The 19,972-nt window shown below is 42.6% G+C and overlaps 3 protein-coding genes across 4 annotated transcripts; 1 reads left to right on the top strand and 2 right to left on the bottom strand.

Annotated features, from left to right (window-relative positions):
• Nucleotides 1-7,709: 7,709 nt before the first annotated feature.
• On the bottom strand, nt 7,710-10,872 carry pdrg1 (p53 and DNA-damage regulated 1). The gene is made up of 5 exons (XM_085455630.1): nt 10,654-10,872; nt 10,113-10,188; nt 9,882-9,956; nt 9,709-9,789; nt 7,710-8,313 (listed from the first exon to the last, which is right to left on the bottom strand). The coding sequence occupies exons 1-5, from the start codon at nt 10,735-10,737 to the stop codon at nt 8,231-8,233; spliced, it is 399 nt and encodes a 132-aa protein (XP_085311756.1). The 5' UTR covers nt 10,738-10,872; the 3' UTR covers nt 7,710-8,230.
• A 1,954-nt stretch (nt 10,873-12,826) lies between these two features.
• On the bottom strand, nt 12,827-15,529 carry fam217bb (family with sequence similarity 217 member Bb). 2 transcript variants are annotated; one of them, XM_085455629.1, is made up of 4 exons: nt 15,272-15,529; nt 14,930-15,014; nt 14,542-14,609; nt 12,827-14,467 (listed from the first exon to the last, which is right to left on the bottom strand). In XM_085455629.1, exons 1-4 carry the CDS (start codon nt 15,382-15,384, stop codon nt 13,147-13,149), a joined length of 1,587 nt encoding a protein of 528 aa, XP_085311755.1. In that variant the 5' UTR covers nt 15,385-15,529; the 3' UTR covers nt 12,827-13,146. The 2 variants fall into 2 exon arrangements, with proteins under 2 accessions (XP_085311755.1, XP_085311754.1); XM_085455628.1 differs by lacking the exon at nt 15,272-15,529 and having other exon boundaries at nt 14,930-15,223.
• Nucleotides 15,530-16,909: 1,380 nt separating this feature from the next.
• Nucleotides 16,910-19,692, top strand: LOC146708797 (uncharacterized). The gene is made up of 2 exons (XM_085455627.1): nt 16,910-17,181; nt 18,481-19,692. The coding sequence occupies exons 1-2, from the start codon at nt 16,977-16,979 to the stop codon at nt 19,413-19,415; spliced, it is 1,140 nt and encodes a 379-aa protein (XP_085311753.1). The 5' UTR covers nt 16,910-16,976; the 3' UTR covers nt 19,416-19,692.
• The last annotated feature ends 280 nt before the right edge of the window (nt 19,693-19,972 follow it).

The raw sequence follows: 19,972 nt of genomic DNA, 5'->3' as shown, positions 1-19,972 counted from the left end.
GTTTTCCCCTCACTTTTAAGCATTTTGTCTAAATGCTGCATGAGGTGTGTGAAGCTTTGACTTCCTTTGATCTATTCGCCGGTGCTTTTGTAAGATGAGCTTTCATCGCCTTTGTGAAAAATGTTATGCTGTAATATACAGCATAGACGCTTCTGTGAGCGACAGCTGAGCAACGAAGTCTCTTCTGCCAAGTCAACAACACCTCTCTGAGCCAAGTCTGTCAAAATAAGCATCTCTACCGCACACATAACATTTGACTCATATCCTCCAGATTTGCCTGCACATTCACCTCTCTGACGGGACATATTCTACACTTAAGGACAGCCTTCAGTAAATCATCACTGCAGCGCTGGAGGTTAGGATGATGTGGGAATGACAGAAAAATGAGATCTTTCTCCAGAAAGCTATTAACCAATTCAGGCTCGCAGCAGGAAGGAACCGTAGCCTCACACACGCACAATTAACATGCCGAGGAAAACTCGTAGCATTTCCACGTGGGTAGTTCAGTTTCACATTTTGAATTCAATAGCAGATAAATTAAAGTCCTCTCCCAGGGAGTGACGGGTGTTGAATGTGTTAATCCAAATGTTGCAGCAACATTGCCGCTTTCTGGAGCACATGAGGGCAGCTAACCTGCAAACGGTGATTAATATGTCAGTGTAGCTAAGGCACAATTAGAGCCATAGGGTTGGCCTTTGATACAGCTCCACACCGAACTGTCAAAGCCACTATAATTTACACATAGTTTATGGATTTATTTTCATTCCTCTCGGGTGTGATTGATTTTCTTCTTGTAGTCTGGTGGAGGCAAACAGCGTGGTTGTATAATCAATCATCGGCTCAGAATGCCAATGTGTCACTTTCATTTCTCGGTTCCATCGCGTGTCTCGTTTGGTATAATTGTCTCACATTTGAGACAATCAGCAGGTTCCCATCCTTTGACTCATAAACTCATCACTCAGAGCTGGATTCAGGCCTGAGTGCGGTGGCACGCAACCAAAGTCAGAGAAGAGAGTGAACCGAAACCACCACCTCTGCCTCCTCACACACGTGACCGCTGTTGTCCCTCCCTCTTCTTCCCTCGAGTTATTCGTGTCCTCCCCGTACTCAGCAGCATGTCAGACAACGGACTTAAACCACAATGCTGTTATTCATTTTGTTCCCTCTGCCTCAGGTCAGCACGGTGGGTGTTTATCATTCAGATTCCATCTAAGGATGTAAATTATGTCTCACCTGAAGAAAACTAAGATAATAGAAAACACCTGAAAACCCAGCAGCTGTAGAAAAACTTCAGACCTGTGTGCGCATACATTTATTCTAAGACGGGATACTAAGAAAGATTTAAGAGCACAATAACTTTCCACCAAAATACAGAAGGAAAACAGAATCAGTGCCCACTAAAGAATGAGTGCTGCACACATAAAGGCATCTCCGTGTTCTTGTGTTTGTGCTGTGTGAACACACATGACTGAGTGACCACGCTTTACTAGGCTGCGTGTACTAAAGGTAACATCACTGAGCACTTTGCTGTGTTTCGGCTTAATCTGCACCTCCCATTTTCCAAAAGCAGGCAGTAGAGACTATATTTTCATAGCCTTTCCTGTTTTGGCTTCTTTTATTCGTATTCCATCAGTGCAGTGATGACATTTATTTATTTATTTTTGTCTGAGCGCTGTCACCTGTCCTTTTGGAGTGGCAGGTGTGTTTGAAGTTAAAGGGCTTTCACGAAGAGGTCCAACAGCCAGTCAGGGTATGCTCATGGAAAATAAGAAAACACTATCAGTGTATCAAAAACCAAAGAAAGGCTCTTGAATGTGAATGATTTAACTTACATTACATACACATAACATTTTGTTTTTGAACACAATAGAAGGAGATCCATATCCTCATTGTAGTTTCCACCCATGATTATAAATGTTACAGAATTGCCAAACGAAAACTCTGAATAGCATTGTGTTGTGAATCAGTAATTACAGGGCGTGTTATTACTTGCATGAAGGCGATGGATCGAGGCAGTGGGTGCAGGCTCTGACTCTGCAGTGCCACCTTCTGACCTCAACTTCAAGAACTGATTTTATTTTAGTAGTCTACATAACTTTGATCAACACCACAGAGAAAGGACATAAGATAACTGTCTAATGCAAACATGTATTTTATTTTAACGTATCTTCATAGTCCCCACTTCTATAATGAAGGGAAGGCATGACATGTTATTTGAACTACTCATAATCTCTCTTTCAGTCTTTCCTTTGTTGCTCACTCTGGATAAAAAGTCCTGGCATCGCTACATCAGTTGCTTTTGTTCTGACCTTACTGCAACCCCTCGATTCATGGACTGGCTTCTTCTGGGGGGAATGGCATTACTTAAGTGTATTTGACATTTGACTCTTCACAACACAACTGAAGACAAAAGTGGATATATTTTGGTGGATGCTGCATCTTTGCTTGTGAAATACATCTTTGCTGCGACCATGCTCAGGTGCTCTGACCCATTCCCAGTTAAAAATACTAAACTTCTGAACAGCATTTTTTATGTTGATCATTTTAATTCCTATTAAGAATTTATTTCGATTGATTTTTTCCCACAGCATAAATATAGTTCTTTTAAGGTTTGATGTTTAGTGACTGTTCTGTTACTAAATTAAGCTTATGCTTAAACCATTTAAAGAAAAAAAGGATACAAGTTTGAAAGTACATACTCAAGTTTACTATTTAATCACTGTGTGTCACACATATTCAGAATTATTATGTATTGTGATTTTTATTGTGTGCAGGCCTCGGCCTCCATACACAAACATGCATTAGGAAGCCCAACTCTCACTGCACCGATGCTCTTCTCCAGTAAACAGCAGCTCTCACTGTGACATGCAGCTACGATTGATGGTGCTGCTGCTGCTGTTTATAGGAGATGTGTGTCAAACTCTCAGGTTTTACTTATTGGGAAAAAATTAATCAGAAGCAGTGACAGAGCCCATATTCACTGTCTGTCTCTAAAGCCTTCACACAAGCATTAACATCTCCTTCTCTTGATTATTATTCTTTTAATAAATGTATTTGTATATCTGTCTGGATATGTTTTGGCTGGTCTGCAGGTTTGTACAGCTGCTGTGTATATGTGTGTTTTTTCAATACATCTAAACTCTCTTCAGATGAGTCATACTGTACGATCTTTAATTATAGCCCGAGTGACCCAGGATGCAGTGCGCAGGCACAAAGTTTCTTTTCCAAATAAACACTACAATCCAAACTGTAAGCTGTAAACATCCATCACAGTTTAAACTTCCTGTTTTGCTGTTAACCAACTACAGATTTATTGACATCATGGATGTATTTGCTCATTTCTCCATTTATGTGTGTTGCTCTGTAAGGCTTTTAGACATTTTCAGAAGGCAAAGATGGCTAAGGCTAATAAACAGTTCTTACCCAAAAAATACTTCATTATAAATTTCTAGAGATTTTGTTTTTCAGCTACTGCGGTCCACAGCACCACCTCGAGGTGCACCATCAAAAAGCACCAGCAGTTAGGAGTTAAAATTGTACAATACAGATAAAGGGTGTAATTACCCTGTAATTACATGGAATTCCATGGTATTTTATTTGAAATTACAACATAATTATATTTCTCTACAAATACTATAATGTAGGCACACAGAAAAAGGGGCAGCAAGTCTGAATTTAACAGGAAAGAAAGAAATAATTCCCTCTCCCTCTCCACCTCCTCCAGCTTCCCAGGCCTGTCGATAGATATAATCTCTCCAGCGTGTCCTAGGTCTGCCCCGGGGCCTCCTCCCAGTGGGACATGCCTAGAACACCTCACCCTGGAGGCGCCCAGGAGGCATCCTTGTTAGATACCCGAACCACCTCAACTGGCTCCTTTCAATGTGGAGGAGCAGCGGCTCTACTCTGACCCCTTCCCAGATGGCTGAACTTCTCTCCCTACCTCTAAGGGAATGCTGAGGGACCAGACAAAGAGCAATTCAGAAGACCCGTATGAGTAGAACACCAAGAGAACAGTTCACCCTTCCCAGGATAGGGTTACCGGGTCACGCCCGAAGCCAGGCCCGGGGAGGGTGCCCGAAAGCGAGCGACTGGTGGCCGGGCCTTAGTCCATAAGGCCTGGCCAGGCACACCCGAAAAAGGGACATGGGCCATTTTTCTGCAGGCCCACCACCCGCAGGAGGCGCATTGTGCAATGTGTGCCGGGCGGCCAGGAGTGGAGGCCCTGGCGGACCGATCCCTGGCTACCAAGACTAGCAAGACTAGCACATGGGACATGGAGCCATAAATTATTCTGTAAATAATTTTAAGTACTGTTTAAGTAATTTCAAGTACTGCATAACTAAGGGCTGCTACTAAAGGGTGAGAGTCAGGTCACCAGTCTGACACAGGGCTAACAGAGATAGCCCTGTGGGCTAATAGAGATAGACAAACATTCACATCTATGGGTAATTTAGAAACACCACTAACCCAGTGTTGCCAACTTAGCAACTTTGTTGCTATATTTAGAGAGTTTTCAGACCCCGTTAGCGACTTTTTTTTCTAAAAAGTGACTAGCGACAAATCTGGCGACTTTTGGTGGTGTTATTAGGAAGACTTAGGACCACGTGAGAGCACGTATCACTCTTACTCTCAACAAGCAGCGGGTGCTGCCGTGGGCACCTCGCCTGTGCCAAAGCGCTCACAGGCGACGGATTGTCATCACGCAGCAGTCGCCCCCAGCTGCTGTCAGAGCAGGAGATGTTGACCCCCTACGCCTCCAAAACTGCAAATGAATCGTGCATGAGCGAAGCCGCTGCTCCTGCCCTGACTGTAGCACAATCAGATCTTCTTTTACTCTTACTTTTTGTGAATCACAAGGTTTAAAACTACTTAAATAGAATAGAATAGAATTCAACTTTATTGTCATTGCACATGCACAGGTACAGGGCAACGAAATGCAGTTTGCATCCATCCAGAAGTGCTTTAGTGATATAGATATATTACAATATATATTAGCAATAGTATAGATATGTAAGTATATTACAGAAATGGGTCTATTATGGTATGTTATAATGTACACGGTATGAAGTATGTTGTGAATATTCTATAACTAAGTATGTACAGGCTGTAGTGAGTACAAGCTATGTGCAGGCTATGAACAGGATATAAATATGAAAAACTATACAGAATATGAAATAAATAACTTTACAGAAATCTGAGATATACAGCTATACAGAAATGGGAACTATGCAAGTTGTAAACAGTTGTAGGATTAAAGATTATTGAATGTACAGAATGATTATTTACACAGAGCTATACAGTAGTGCAGTTAAGATAAGTGAGGGTGTAGATAGTTTCTACAGAGGCTATATAAAGTGCTAGTGGTTGTGAGTGGTGGTTCAGTCCATGTTATTATTGTGTTTGAGGGTACAGTTGTCCATTGTGGGTGTGTGTATGTTCAGTCCATGAGTTTAACGTGGGTCAGATGTCAGGAGGCAGAGTTCAGGAGTCTGACAGCTGTGGGGAAGAAGCTGTTCCGGTACCTGGTGGTCTTAGTCCGGAGGCTCCTGTGGCGCCTCCCAGAGGGCAGGAGGGTGAAGAGTCCATGTGATGGGTGACTGGGGTCTTTGATGATTTTCCCAGCCCTTTTCAGACACCGCTTCCTGTAGATATCTTTTATGGCAGGAAGTGGTGCTCCGGCGATGCGCTGGGCAGTTTTCACGACCCTCTGCAACGCCTTCCGGTCCGAGGCAGAGCAGTTCCCGTACCAGACTGTTATACAGTTGGTCAGGATGCTCTCGATGGTGCAACGATAGAAGTTCACCAGGATGTCTAAAAACACACACACAAAAAGTAACTCTGCCAGAGTGCCTTTTTCGGGTCACTTTTGCTGGTACCAAGCCTAGAAAAAGGAGGTGGGTTGGAATTGTGACATTAAAAAACCACCAATTGCTAAAACGAAATTTAATTTGTAGTTCTAAATATATTCTAAATGCATTTATTGTGTTTTTTACTCACTTTATGTCTCTTCCACAATATTTCTCTCTCCTACAATGTAGGTTACAATAGACTATGTGCACCTTGGCATATGCTACTTCCGGTAGGGAAACTCCTATAGTGTGCTTCGTTTCCGGTGTGATATTCACGTCTTGTTTACGGTCGGGTTTTCCAAAAAAAGTCAACCAAATGGACGAATCAAGTGGCAATTTCTCAAGATGTCTTGGGCATTTACCGAATATATCTGTAGATGATGTTCATCGACTTGTCGATATTTTTCCCTTGCGCCTCAGAGCAAAAGAGAGAAGGGATTGAAATTTCTCAGTATTTGTATAGAGTTCCCTCGTTTATCGCGGGTGTTATGTTCTAAAAATAACCAGCGATAGGTGAAATCTGTTCACTACTTAAAATCACCTATCAGGTCTTTAAGTCTGACGTCATTAGCTGTGCCTGGGCCCAAACTCAGCTTCAGGTCCTAAAGTCACACGATCACTGCAGCATCACGATCAGCGTTGCTGCTTTACCAGGTGTAACAATTAAGTTTAGCATCCAGGCATCCATGAAAACAGAATTTATTCAATTTAACAGAGTTAGAAGTTAACAGGAAGTTAGCTCGCTAGTTTCCATCTAATGATAAACCACCATGTTCTGACTGAGAGATTTCTTAAAAAATTAAACATACAGCTCTGTTATTGCTTCCAACATAAAAGAAGACAGAAAACTAAACAGCAGTGACGTTCGTAGGGTTACTGAAGTTGGGCTAGCTGGTATATAATGGTGTGCTACGTGATCACTAGCGGCACAACTATGTTAGCATATGTTAGCATAACATAAACACAGTGAAGCTGGAGGATGAACACTAACTTTTTCCCACTTGATAAAAGTTAACGTGAGGGTTCCCGATGGTTAGGGACAAATGCAATCGCATGGCAGGATGCTGTAAACGGACCAAACTTCAGTCAGGAGAACAACTGAGATAATCCATCCACAATACGAGGTTAGTCATTAATGTACTGTTGCACGGACTGGGCTGTAGTTACATTATAAGGTTTTAAAAACTGAGCTTTAAAATGGTTAGCGGTAATAAAAACCGAGAGAGGCCGACAGTGACAACCTTAACAAAAGCAGAGTCGTTATGGCCCAGAAGCAGGGTTCATCACGTCATCATTTAAAGACCGGATACAGTACTCTAATTTATAGTAATTTCTGTATTTCCTTTAAAAAAAAAACCCTGACTTGTTACCCCCTTATTTTAATGTGCCTAGTATTTTAGGGTAGATATAATTACACTGTAATTTCAAATGCCCTTTTGTCCCAGGCTGTATTATGAACTATTACCCCCCAAAAAAGAAACTGCTGAATGCTTCTCGATGTGTCAACATGAGCCTATTACTCTGAATTTGTTATTCCATTAAGCTGTTGACTTTGACCACAATCATTTAAACTAAACTACCCTGAAAATGCATAAGAAAGAGATCTTCATAAGTCCAGTGTGAATAAGGAGATGAATTCTAACAAGACAGACATTATGGATCCACGGCCTCCTCAGGACCCGAGACCTGAGCTAAGATTTCAGATCTGGTGCTTTCTGCTTGTGTTTAGACATTAAGTGTTATAGTGAAGTGGACTTGGGAAGACCCAGATGAAATCCTTTCATTGTCCATGATAGCAAGTGAATTCTTAAGCTGATACTGAATTATTTATGCAATAAGGGGAATAACACAAAGCCTGGGTGTATGTTACCAGCTTTTATTAGCTCGAAGGATGGATTATATACATCACAGCCAAATACTGTATATAAAAGTTGTCTGTGGTGACATCAACTACTAGTTCTCAAATGCTTGTTGCGACTCCTCGAACTGAGCGATCAAACAATAAAGGGTAAACTGTTCTCTTCACTCAATTTACAAAAAAAATCATGTTATAGTTGAAAAGAAAAAGGTTAAAACTAAAAACTGAAACCATAAATTCATCTGGAAAGTGTTAACCGAGGTCACAGATAAAAACTTCAATACAACTGAAATTCTCTTTTCAATCAGTGAGGTTAGCTCTTGCTAGCCATTAGACAGAATGGGAGTTGTATTGGTTTCCACATTAGCTACTCCCACATTTAAAATGCGATCAGTTCTCATGTCGATGATGGTTTGGCTTGAAGCTCTGGCACATTGTGCTCCCATCTGAACAACTGAGTGCTGCAGTCAACATGTCAGCATGTGGCATTTGTCCCCAGATGCAGTGATTTGTTGAATTCCAGTCATCTCTTTAAAAGGCTGTTAATAGCTCTGATTTCATCAGTGGACAGAGGAGAAAGACTGTAGCCTCTCAGCTCAGGTTTTCCTGCAACAGTAAGACACAAAAAAGGTTAAGAGATCATATAAGACTGACTTAAAATAAATGTAGTCGTAGGAACAGAACAATAGAGATCACTGTGACTGAGGACTTTTCCCAATAATAATATGAAGGACTTCCCACAGGAATAATGACTGAGTCATTATGCTTATTCCTCCTAATCTAAAGGTATCTGACTGAAGGCAGATTGGACTCAGTTTCCTCTCCTGCTTCCAACAACAGAACCACTGGGAGAAATTCTGCGAGTTTAATGATGTAAAGCAATGAAACCTCCATCAGATAACACTGCACTTCCTGTACAAATAAGTTACTGGAGACCAGACAAGACATTTTTGCTATGGAGGCTGCAGGAATATTCCAGATGTCATGGAATTATTTTTTTACAGACAGCAGACTCCACATAAAACACTTAAAAATGTCATTATATATTCAGACTTTCCACACATCCTGCTATTTACTACACTGACTTATGGCTGCTTCAAACCTATGACTTTAACCCAAATCTGAGCCATTTAGATGTTTGACAGCAGTGAAAAACCTAAATGTCATTCTGTTGATGGATTTTCCTAAAACACATTAGTAGCTATTTATACTTCCAAAAACAATCTGTAGTTCAAAATTTGGTGTAGACGCTCATTATGAAGATATTCTGGACCAGACCAGACTAGGTATGAAAATATGACCAGTATGTAAGGATTAAATGCAGCACAGTGTCTCTGTGTTCAGATCTGGTTTGATTGTTAGGGGTTGTGAAGGATCCCAAACATACTGCACACCTTCCAAAACCGTTTAGCATTTTATGAGGCTGTGATCCAGGGACCCTCATAAATCTAATTTATCGATTGAACTTTATCGTGTGCAATGTTTGGTTCTTTCCCAATCGCAGTTTGTGATCAAATCTATCTTTCAAATAGACTTTCTGGATTGTTTCCTCCTGGGTACTGACTAGTAAGAGCTTCTGAGGCCTCTATTTTTCTATACAACCAGAATGAAAGTGATTTTCTTCATATATTCTTCACATTTAACTAATAATACTCGTGAGTTTGGGGGGTTTATTGGGGGAGGGGTTACCAGGATGTCCTTCAAGGTGAAAATTAAACAAACTAATACTGCTTTCCTTTGTGTGTGGAATATTATTAAAATTAGAAACATCTGGTCAGAGTGTCAGAGTCAAATGTTTAGACTGAGACATTTTACTGTTTCATGAAAGATATTAGCTCATTTTGAAATTGATGGCAGCAACACATCTTAAAAAAAGCAGGTGGGGCAACAAAAGGCTGGAAATCTAAGTGGTACTAAAAAGAAATAACTGGATGAACATTTTGCAGCTAAACAGTTTAACTGTTAATAAGTATTATGTATTATAGTAAGAGCATAGCTTACCTTGCATCTCATTGAGACGATTCACTTTTGCTTTCAGCCCTTTGCGAAGATCATTTATCTCTTTGTCCAGCTGCTCCTGGTCTACACACCACAACAAAGATCAAAAGAGTTTAGGGTGATGTGTTCTTAATAAAATTGCACATGTAAGAATCAATGACTTAGAAATGTTTTACCTTTCTGAATCATTTCTCTTGTCTTGGATTTGGGGAATTTGATAAACATGCTTCCCAAGCAAACCTTGACTTTCTCTGCAAATGTGAGCAGTGTTTTATGTCATTCATTGCATAAACACACATAGAATAAACTTTACACCTGGCTTTCCTATCACTGTGAGGTTTTGTGTTTTTAACAGCTTCTCTTGTTTGACTCTTTTAGTGGCACAGCTGCTGGGAGAGGATGCTCACCTGAATCTGCCACATCATGTTTCAGGGCATTGAGTGCCTCCCTGTTCCTGTTTCTCTTTGTGTCCAGGTCCACAATCTAGAAGAACAACAGACGGCATTAGTTAGCAACACACACACACACACACACACACACACACACACACACAAACAAACACAGATGGATAAAACAATGAGAGCACCAGTGAATGTACTTCTATTTTGCTTTGATACGGAATTCAAAATATAATACAAATACAAAGAATACAAAATCTTTCATTGTAAATAGCAGCTTCATAATTTGACTAAAAAGCTGTATCTGTGAAAAATGTCCACACATTTTTATATTATATAGTATTTTATATTATTAAAGTCTCCCTCTCTCTCACACACACACACATATATATATGTATTATATATTACAAAAATGTGTTTTTCTCTCATCCATGAGCTGACAACTTAGCTAGCTAGCTTAGCAGCTAACGTCACTGGCTACGTTAGCATACCTCTATAACGTACATAACGATCCTCCCGTGTGAACGTCCTCAGCTCAGTATTTACTTACCTGCTGTTTAGTGGTGAGAACATCTTCAGCTGCCTCTTCGACTTCTGTCAAATACTCCAAAACACGCTGGGACACCTCGTCCATGGTTGCAGTGCCGCTTCCAAAATATGTCCGGTGTGAAACAACAGCTGAACACTACAAGGACCGCTCGGAAACTGGCCGCAAATGTTTCTGTCATTTCCAGCCGTTTCACGAGAACGTTCATTTCTACGTTTCAGTTGAAAGACGTGGCTCGTTCTGCAGCACATCTCATGTGTAGAAATGTTATGTGGAAGAGTTGATTTCAGTAACTGTACTTGTGCAATGCGAGAAATGATTTGATTTGATGATGATTTCGCCTCTTTGTACTTCTTTACCTGCTTGGTAAAATCATCTCACGCGTATACTCTCTAAAGCTGCAGGGGGACCAATAAACAGCAATATTTAAACACTAAATTTAGAAACACTTTTGAGTACATTTCTCTGTCTGTTGGTCAGTTTTGGAGCCACCCCTGTAGACTCTGGGCTTTGCATTTGTATTTTTTTCTCTCAGTAAGTAGATAAGTTGCCTCACAGGATACAGCAGAACTATAAACCACTATTACCATTGTTACTCTGCTGCAGAATAACTTGAACTGTACGAAACACAAAAATCTCCCTGTCCATAAGCGCAGACTAGAGAGGGAGAGGGGATTCACTGCATTTCAAACAGAGGGACAAAGAGCTCGTATCTGTATTAATAACTTTGAGGAGATTTAATATGTGGTCACCTCAGACTGTGCATAACAGACAGACATAGTCTTTGGCTTGATTCAAGCCGTCTGGAATTGATTCGCTCATCTCGCATCACTTTGAGGCTGACAGCTGGTTGCTTCCAGTCATTCCAGGCTCTCTTCCATATTTATTGCCAGGTCATATGTCAGCCAGTGTCATTCTTAACTCTTACTCACTTGAAAGTTGTGAAGAGTTTGCCATGAGTCCTATCCAGTTCAGTTTTAAGTAGCCACTCATGAAACAAAGTTAGAGAGACCTGAGATAACTTTTTTCAACCTCAAGGCCAACGAAACTAGCGAGACTGACCTTTCTTCCTTTTTTTTTCTTAATCCACAGCGACTGTCTCAGTGGAAAAAGTTGTTTTTAAGTCTAAGTTTTTTAAGTATTTCAGCTCACCTTATTTTTAACCATCATCAGGGAACGCTTTGGAAATGTGCCTTCCTCATCAGGCACAAATATCTCTTTCATCAGTCAGACTTTCCTCTGCTCGCTTCCTTTTTAGTGTTGCAGGCTCTTACTGTTTTCTCCACTTCACCTTGAGGTACATGTTTCCTCATATGGGGAAATGTAGAAGTATGCAGACTGCAGCAGCAAGCCAAGCATGTTGATTTAGATTGATTCAAATTGATGCTAAGAACAAAAATGAATTGTGCACGTTACCTTTTGTGCAAGGTAATAACGTTTAACATCCATACAACTGTAAGCCTTTCACATCCAGAGCAAGTTAGCTCCATCTTTTCTGTACAGTCTATAGGCGTTACCGATTCCGTGTTGCACCAAAAGTGACTCATCTTCAAAATATCTGCTTCTGTTCCCACGTTATGGCCAGACTTGTGTTTTTTCATTTGATGTTTAATGATCTGAACACACATTTGTGTCACTTTCTTTCATAGGCGTTATTCAATCTGATCAGTTTATCCTTTAGTCTGATCCAGATTAGAAGAAGTCCCTGTCATGATCTGACTGAGTGGCTGGTGTTTTGTGGGCGGAGCCTTGGTTCCTTACCTGTTCTGCTCACCTGCCATCCAGTCAGCGAGGTAATACTTAAGGCCAGCGGAGTCATGCACTCTCTGCGATTTTATCAGCTACCTCATGGAGGTAACCCAGCCTCACTGCGTTGTAACTTTATGTCTGTTCTGTACTAACCTTGATTTAACTGTTTTCAGTTTCTCCACCACAACACTGCTTAAGTGACCTGCGGCTCAATTCTCACTACATCGCTACCTTCCTCTCGGAAACTAAACCTTTTTCCGCTCTCACCCTCCTGCCCACCCTCACCCTCAGTTTCCTGGAAACATAAGGTTGGACCATCACTCGATCACACACCTCTTGTACCCCACGCTCACCACCTACAAGTAAGCCTGCGAGTCCAGTATTCACCTTTTCTCCCCGCTCAGCATCATACACCATCTTCACAAGACTGTTTGGTATTCTTTAATAACTTTTGGTGATGTTTGCTGCTTCATTCAAAAGACTAATAAACCTGAATTGCTGAAAATCATATCATATGATCACATACAGTACACGATGCTATCTGGGTTCTTTTAAATAAAGCACAAACTTATCAAACTTGGACATCCAGCGGCTCTCTTCCATATCTGTGTAAACATCCCCCACAGCACAGAGAAATAATATCACATTAACAAATGAACAGTATTGCTGACTGTACATTCATAATAAAACTTTAAGGTGATGACAGTATGTAACATTCAGATTACACATTCATCACTACACCTGCTGTTATGTGACAAACTCCACCTGTTTGGGCCTGCTTGGCCTCTGTATAGGAGAATATTTGGATCCTGGTAAATTGTCTATTATTGCAGTGACAGCGTCAGGTTTTATTTCCTGTTCTTTGAGGTTAGCCGCTCTCCTCCTCTCAGCTCCTCCTTTTCTACACTCAGAGCCGCTCCGTTTTTTCTCCCATCCGTTCTGTTTCCTGTCTCCTCCACCTCTCCTCTGCTCTGAGCCGCTCCTCCTCCGAAACCCGCCCATCCTGTAGTCCCACACATCCCCCTTCCAGGCAACCTCATTACAGTCGCTGGCAGTGTGTTGAAGGCTGGTGGCGGCACCTTGGACAGGGTTGCGGATGTTTCCTGATGCCTGCATTCTCCTCAGGTGGCTGTTGGTCCGCACAGGGCTGCTGAACCTTTGGGCTTGTGAGCCCCTGTCTGAGGAGTGCACCCGGCTCTCGCTGTAGCTCCTTTTCGGGAGTATTTTGGGCTCTAGCGGAGCACTCGGCCTGGACTGGCGGTTGTGGCTGTAAGTCGAGCAACAGCATGGCACACTACAGCGGGAGCAGCGGATCCGGCAGAGAGTGCAGGCGCAGCCGGAGAGGAGGGCGGAGTGACTAGCCAGGGAGGAGAGGAAAGTGAGGGGGAAGGCACGCTGACACTGGAGGATGCACTTGGGAGAGCTGAGACGTGATGTGGCGGCAGCAGGGGACCTGTGACAGCTGGATATCACTTCTGATACTGCCGACTTCCCGCTCTCCTCCTGGACGGTCTGGATCTGACGCCACTCCAGCTGCAGCAGCTTCTCCAGATACCTTTCCAAAGGGCCCACAGGCCTGGGCCGGGGGGTACCTCGGCCTTCCATGTTGTAGAAAACAGCCAGCTGACTCAGGCTCCACGAATTAAAAGGTGGAGGGAGGAAGTCTGGGAAGTCAAAACCTCCATGGCCCTGCAAATTGGATCTGTGGCTGCGAGAGGAGCAGTCCTCGGCCTCGATGACCTCTGGCCTGAGCTCGAGCCGAGGAGGAGCACGACTGCAGGCTGACACAGGAAGTCTCTCTGACTCAGACAAATCGGTGTCGCTGTCATCTTCTCCATGGCGACTCAAGCGTCTGACCTCCAGTTCTGGCGAGTGTCTTTCCAGCTGCTCAGTGCTGCAACCACACGTGCAGTGGTAGGAGACAGCTGCTGTGTGTTTGCCGTTTCTGCTCCCCGCATGCTTGTGCTGTCTGTGGCTGGAGCGCTTAGTGACCGGCAGCACCTTTGGCTCCATCCTGCCCTCTGTGGGGGACACTGGAAGAGCCTTTGACTCTGTGGATCTGTGAGCGCTGCAAGGCAAAGCAAAGCTATTATCTCAGCACTGAGACAGCAGCGAACAACACAAACTTTGCACAAACCTCACCTGTGTTGAGAAGTATTGCGTTTAGCTGAGGAGTTGTTAGACTTGTGCTTTCTTCTTTGTTGCAGCCTCTGCAATTACAGACACATTATGTTCAACTTATCACTTAAACATGGTCGTGGTAATGTTATTACCATGGTAATAAATTGAGACTTGTTGACATTTTGCCTGATATAAATAGTGCACTATTGTGCCACAGAAATGTGTCATTATGTGGAATAAAGGAAAAAATAGCGAGATGTAAACATTGTAGGTGTTACTTTAACAGCAGCTCTGTATCTTGTATGAAAGCAGTCACTATTTAATGCACCATCATTTAAAACAGAACTGGAACACCAGCTAATTTGACTGATCTTGTGTGTGATACAGTGATCCGAGCCCGTTCACTCACTTTCTCGCTGTTAGTTTCCTGACTTGGGAACGCGTGCTGCGGCGGTGTGGGCTTCCTCTGAGACTGCCGCCTTCCCATTATGTTACTTGAGAGAAACAAACAAATCTTCCGAGTTAAATGTGACCGATGAAACACATGAAATGTAGAAACAGCAGCACAGGGCAGACATGGCGCTCTTCTTTGTTCACACACGTACACAGTGAGCATTTACACATCTAAGTGCAGTCACACACCACCGACATCCAGCGTCTGTGGCGCCGCCGAGGACACGGCAACAAACAGCAGCCATGTCTTCATCCGTTACCACCGTGTAACCCCAATAATAAGCATATCTGGCGGTACCTGCCCACATTAGGCCCGGCGATGCTCCACAGATCCTTCTTCCATTTCCTCTCCCTGCTGGAAACCCTCTCGGCACACCGCTGTGCCACTTGCTCCTGCAGAATGGTGCCCATCCCAGCTTCCAGCGGGCACCAATGAAATGGGCGAGTGAGCTGTTCACGCGAAACACGGTGCTGTGATCATAATGAGTAGTGGGCTGAAATGAACCAAACACAACTGTGTTTAGGTATGGATCCCTGTGTGCGATTCACCTGCCGCCCAGCGGAGGGCAGTGGGGCTCACAGACGGAGCACGCACGGTTAATGTGCTGAGTGGTTCATACATGTACCGGCAGCTTAAATGCCTCCGTGTATTTAAAATAAACTAAATGTAGTGAGCTGATCGACAGCTTTACCAGTCCGACCCACTCGACATGAATTGTGCTCTACATTACCTGGAATGAATTTGACACCTTTGGTTTATACTGAGGACAATCAGTTCAATGATTCACAAGAGAGAGGACCCAATGCACACACCAGAGAGCTAAACAATAAATAATACACATCAATAAATGTATTGGGGGATGTGCAGGAACCTGGATCAGAGCATTTGACTGTTTCTTCTGTGACTTCCTTGAAAACTTAGTGTATGAAGATACAAAAAAATAAAATATGCTAAACTAAATGTAAAATATACTCAGTTCATACCAGATACCTGCTATCCGGTTACTGAGTTTATATTAGACAGTTTATCCAAGAGAATAAATTAAATGTATGTAACGCACACAGAGGTTCTAGGTCTGACCAACCGTCTCGGCCGTGGGAAAAAGATGACAACCAATAAAATTCTAAAAGATAATTTATTAGTGCAATGATCAAAAATTGGAAGGATAACACAGTTCAGTTTCCCACTTGCAAAAGAGATTAAAAAAAAATAAAAATAATATAAGGCCATAGACAGCGATGCGTCAAGTCAGTTGGACTTTACGTGTCAAACACTTTATCAGCAGTTGTCCCCCAAGTCTCACCACCCTGTAAGTAGAAGGCCAGTAATCACTCCAGCCTCAGCAACCCAACGCTGCCTTTAGACTGCAGCAGGCCCAGGCCTGCACAGAGACAAGATGTCACCACATCTTCATTATACAATTCACAGAGCAGCAAACTATCCATCATAACACATTTAAATCAAGTCATCTTGATGACACACCTGCACAGAGAGACAAACGTCACAGCAGTGTTTGTAGTGTGGACTATAAGTAGACTAGAGTATCAGTGAACTCAAATACACCTGCCTTCAATTAATCCAACCCCATCACAGCAAATGTGACACACAAAACCACCAGTGCAACTTCCCACAACAAACATGGAGGTGACATTAGTCCATCATGTTACATGTACTTTAGTAAATACTAAAAATATATATATTTAGCTCAGATACTCAGTTGGTATCGACTATTTTCCTCGTGGAATTGTTTAATATTTACTGTATATTTACTCATTGTTTTGCAAGTATTGCCGGTGTTGTGCCAAAGTAGTTACCCCCGTCAAACAATTTTTGACGGGGGTAACTACTTTGGCACAACACCTGTTCCAAAATAAAGCTTTTAACAACTACACAGAAGAGGGCAGCAGCTCCCCACAGCGGCTACTGCGGCTGCCGCCGTCTACGAGAGGAGAAGAAGACTTCGCTTCTTCGCAGGGACCAGCGCGTCTTCTTGTCCTCCAAAATGTCCAAGTTACAGCAGCTCAGACTCTTCGTGAATGAGCGTCTGACAGCAGCAGCGGAGGAAATCTTCGGCGCCGTGGAGAGAACCATATTAGAGTTTCACACTGACAAAGCTTTTGTGTCCCAGTCAGAAGATGTGAAGCCCAACGAGCTGCTAACGCTAGCCGAGGCTCTGAAAGCGGAGGAGGAGGAGGTGTTCCCGGCAGGTTGGTCTATTATCACCATGCAGATAAGCAGGCTGCTGTCAGCCATCAGACCCGTTTAATGTGCGTGTAGCCTGGGACTACAGTCAGCATAGACTGCAGTCACAGAGCTGATTCTCTTAAGGCGGACGAACCAAATAAGAAACAGCGTTTTTCCCATGCAGCGGTTAAATGCACCGTTTTAGGTTCAGAAGAGTAGAGAGTGACACAAATACATATTTAGGCGTTCATGGTGTTCTCTATTAAATAAACCTCATTTGTATATCAAATTTCATAAAGGCTGTAATGTAAACATATTTTAATTTAGGCAATTATCTATATATTTATTTAAGCATTTATGACTCTGTATTAGGGGCTTTACAGAAGTTAAAATAAATAACTTAGTTCCTATAAGGTTTGGTTAGATTTCTTTTTGAGGGGACATTACATCATAGATTGGCCTTCTTGTTTTCAGTGGTGATGGACAGTTTGACATATGAGCTCAGCGAGGAGTCTCTCTGGACGTTGATGTTCACAGGTGGAGGTGTGCTTTGGAGAGGAAAGGAGTAAGAGTCAACAGAAGCAACACCGTGTGTAAAAGAGAATGAGATGGGTGGAAAAGTGAAGGTGCAAGCAATAGCTGTAGTGAAGATGGATAAGTTTAAATATGTGGGTCAACTATACAAAACAGAGTTCACAAGGGAGGTGAAGAAGAGAGTGCAGGCAGGGTGGAGTCGGTGGAGATGGGTTAAAGGGTCTGATTTGTGATTGAAGGACAGCAGCAATAGAGAAAGAAGGCTTGTAAAGAAAGCTGTTATAAGATATGTTTGGAAAAACGTTTACGTACCAGGGAAATAATAAAAATAATACTTAGCAGGTCTTAAAATTGGATAAATGTGACTTCAGATGAACAAAAAGACTTGACATATTACAGATGTGTGTGGAGATTCTTGGTAGTCTGAAGAGCTAGAAAGGCTTTAAGTCTGCAGCCATTTACAGTTCAAACACGCACTGTTGTAAAGAGTGGATTCTTTCTAACACGTGATTGTTCTGCTGCCTACCAGCTTCATGGGTTACTGGTAGGTAGCATAACAACAGCAGTCACTCCAGACATGCTCGCAAGTGTATGGGACACGTTGGACTATGATATGGACATATGCTGTGCATCCTAAGCACTTGTCAACATTGCAAGTTTTGTAAGTAAAATGATATATTTAGCCATGAATTAAAACATTTACCACAAGCTTCCATGTCTATCACTTTAAACAGTAAGCCTTTTGTAAATGTTTGCCAGTGTCATATCTTTCCCTGTCATGTCTGCAGGCTCCCAACAGGTGAGTGTATCCGAAGCAGAGGTCTCCACACAGACAACATATGCTCAGGCCAGTCAGCTGTTGGTGAAGCAGGACACACTGAGAGCAGACTTTCTGGTAAATCAGGAACACTGGCCGAGAGGAGACAAAGGCCAGCTGCAGGATCTGTTACACTGTGAAGCTGTGGCTTGTTTCAAATCTGAGCAGAGCGCAGGGTCCCCCTCCTCATGCTTTCAGAGCCAAAGTGTGGCAAGCACACAGGGAGTAGTGCTTTTCCCCCATGCCTCAACAGAGTCTAGAAAAATTAAGCAGGAAGCAGATGGATGTGGAGGATCGGATTTCTGCCAGCCCATCTCCTCAGATAGTGGGGCTGAAAATGATGCCTGTGATAATGAAAGGATGGAGAGCAGAGCATCCAATTCAAAGACAGTGCAGCCAAAAACAAAGGCAAAGCAGAAGCAGAAGAGTTCCAGCTTAAGCAATAAGAAAAGGACAAGTCCTTTCTGTTGTAAGCTCTGTGGAGAATCTTTCTGCCACAGGAATTCATTGATGATTCACCTGAAAACACACGGAGACTGTGCGCTGCAGCACATAGAAACACACAAGGAGGACAATCTGTGTCACGTCTGTGGCAAAACATTCACCACAAAGACCCATTTAAAAAGGCACATGCTGATCCACACGGGTCAGAAGCCTCACTGCTGCAAGGAGTGCGGCAGGAGATTCGCACGAGGCGAGTGTTTGAGAGTGCACATGAGGATCCACACAGTGGAGAGGCCGTACACATGTGGAGTGTGCGAGAAAGGATTCAGACAGAGAAGTAATCTAATTACTCACATGAGAAAGCATACGGGAGAGAAACCTTACCGCTGTGGCATCTGCTCAAGACCATTTGCATACAAGAAGGACATGCTGAGACACACGCAGATCCACACAAAGACGTGAAAAACTCAGTCCACCGGGATGAGCTTTGGTCTAGTACTTCTGAGTTTAACTTGTTTGCTATTATAAATTTTTTTCCTTTTGGTTAAGTGTGAAAAAAGAGATGGTGAGTGTGTGTATTAATAGAGCAAAGTGCATTTTCAAAATGCTTGTTGTAGATTGCAAGGGCTAGGCAGTTAATCCCATTTTAACCTCCTTTACTACTACGACTTCCAACAGTACTAAAAAAACCCCAAACCCCACATTTCATAAATATTAAAAATAAGCGAGTCTGCTGCTGCCTGGATGTATTCATACCTGTCTGTATGGTCAGACATCTCAGTTGAGCTAACAGCTCTGAGTTATTTAACCCTGAGTTTCTGTTCCAGAGTCGACTTCAGTTCTGAGTCAGTCACGAGGGTTATTTCCTCACTATAAATCCAAGGGTTTTTCTGTTTTTATACACATGGATATATCTATCCATAGATGTAGATATATCTTTTCATGGGACAACACTGAAGTTATGACACTTTGATACAATGTAAAGTAGTCAGTGTACAGCTTGTACAACAGTGTGAATT

This window comes from Copadichromis virginalis, linkage group LG5 (assembly GCF_057382275.1).
Source record: "Copadichromis virginalis isolate Kocher_CV1m ecotype Utaka linkage group LG5, C_Virginalis_male_GT1.1, whole genome shotgun sequence".
Lineage (NCBI taxonomy): Eukaryota > Metazoa > Chordata > Actinopteri > Cichliformes > Cichlidae > Copadichromis > Copadichromis virginalis.
This window is presented reverse-complemented; position numbering and strand designations above follow the sequence as displayed.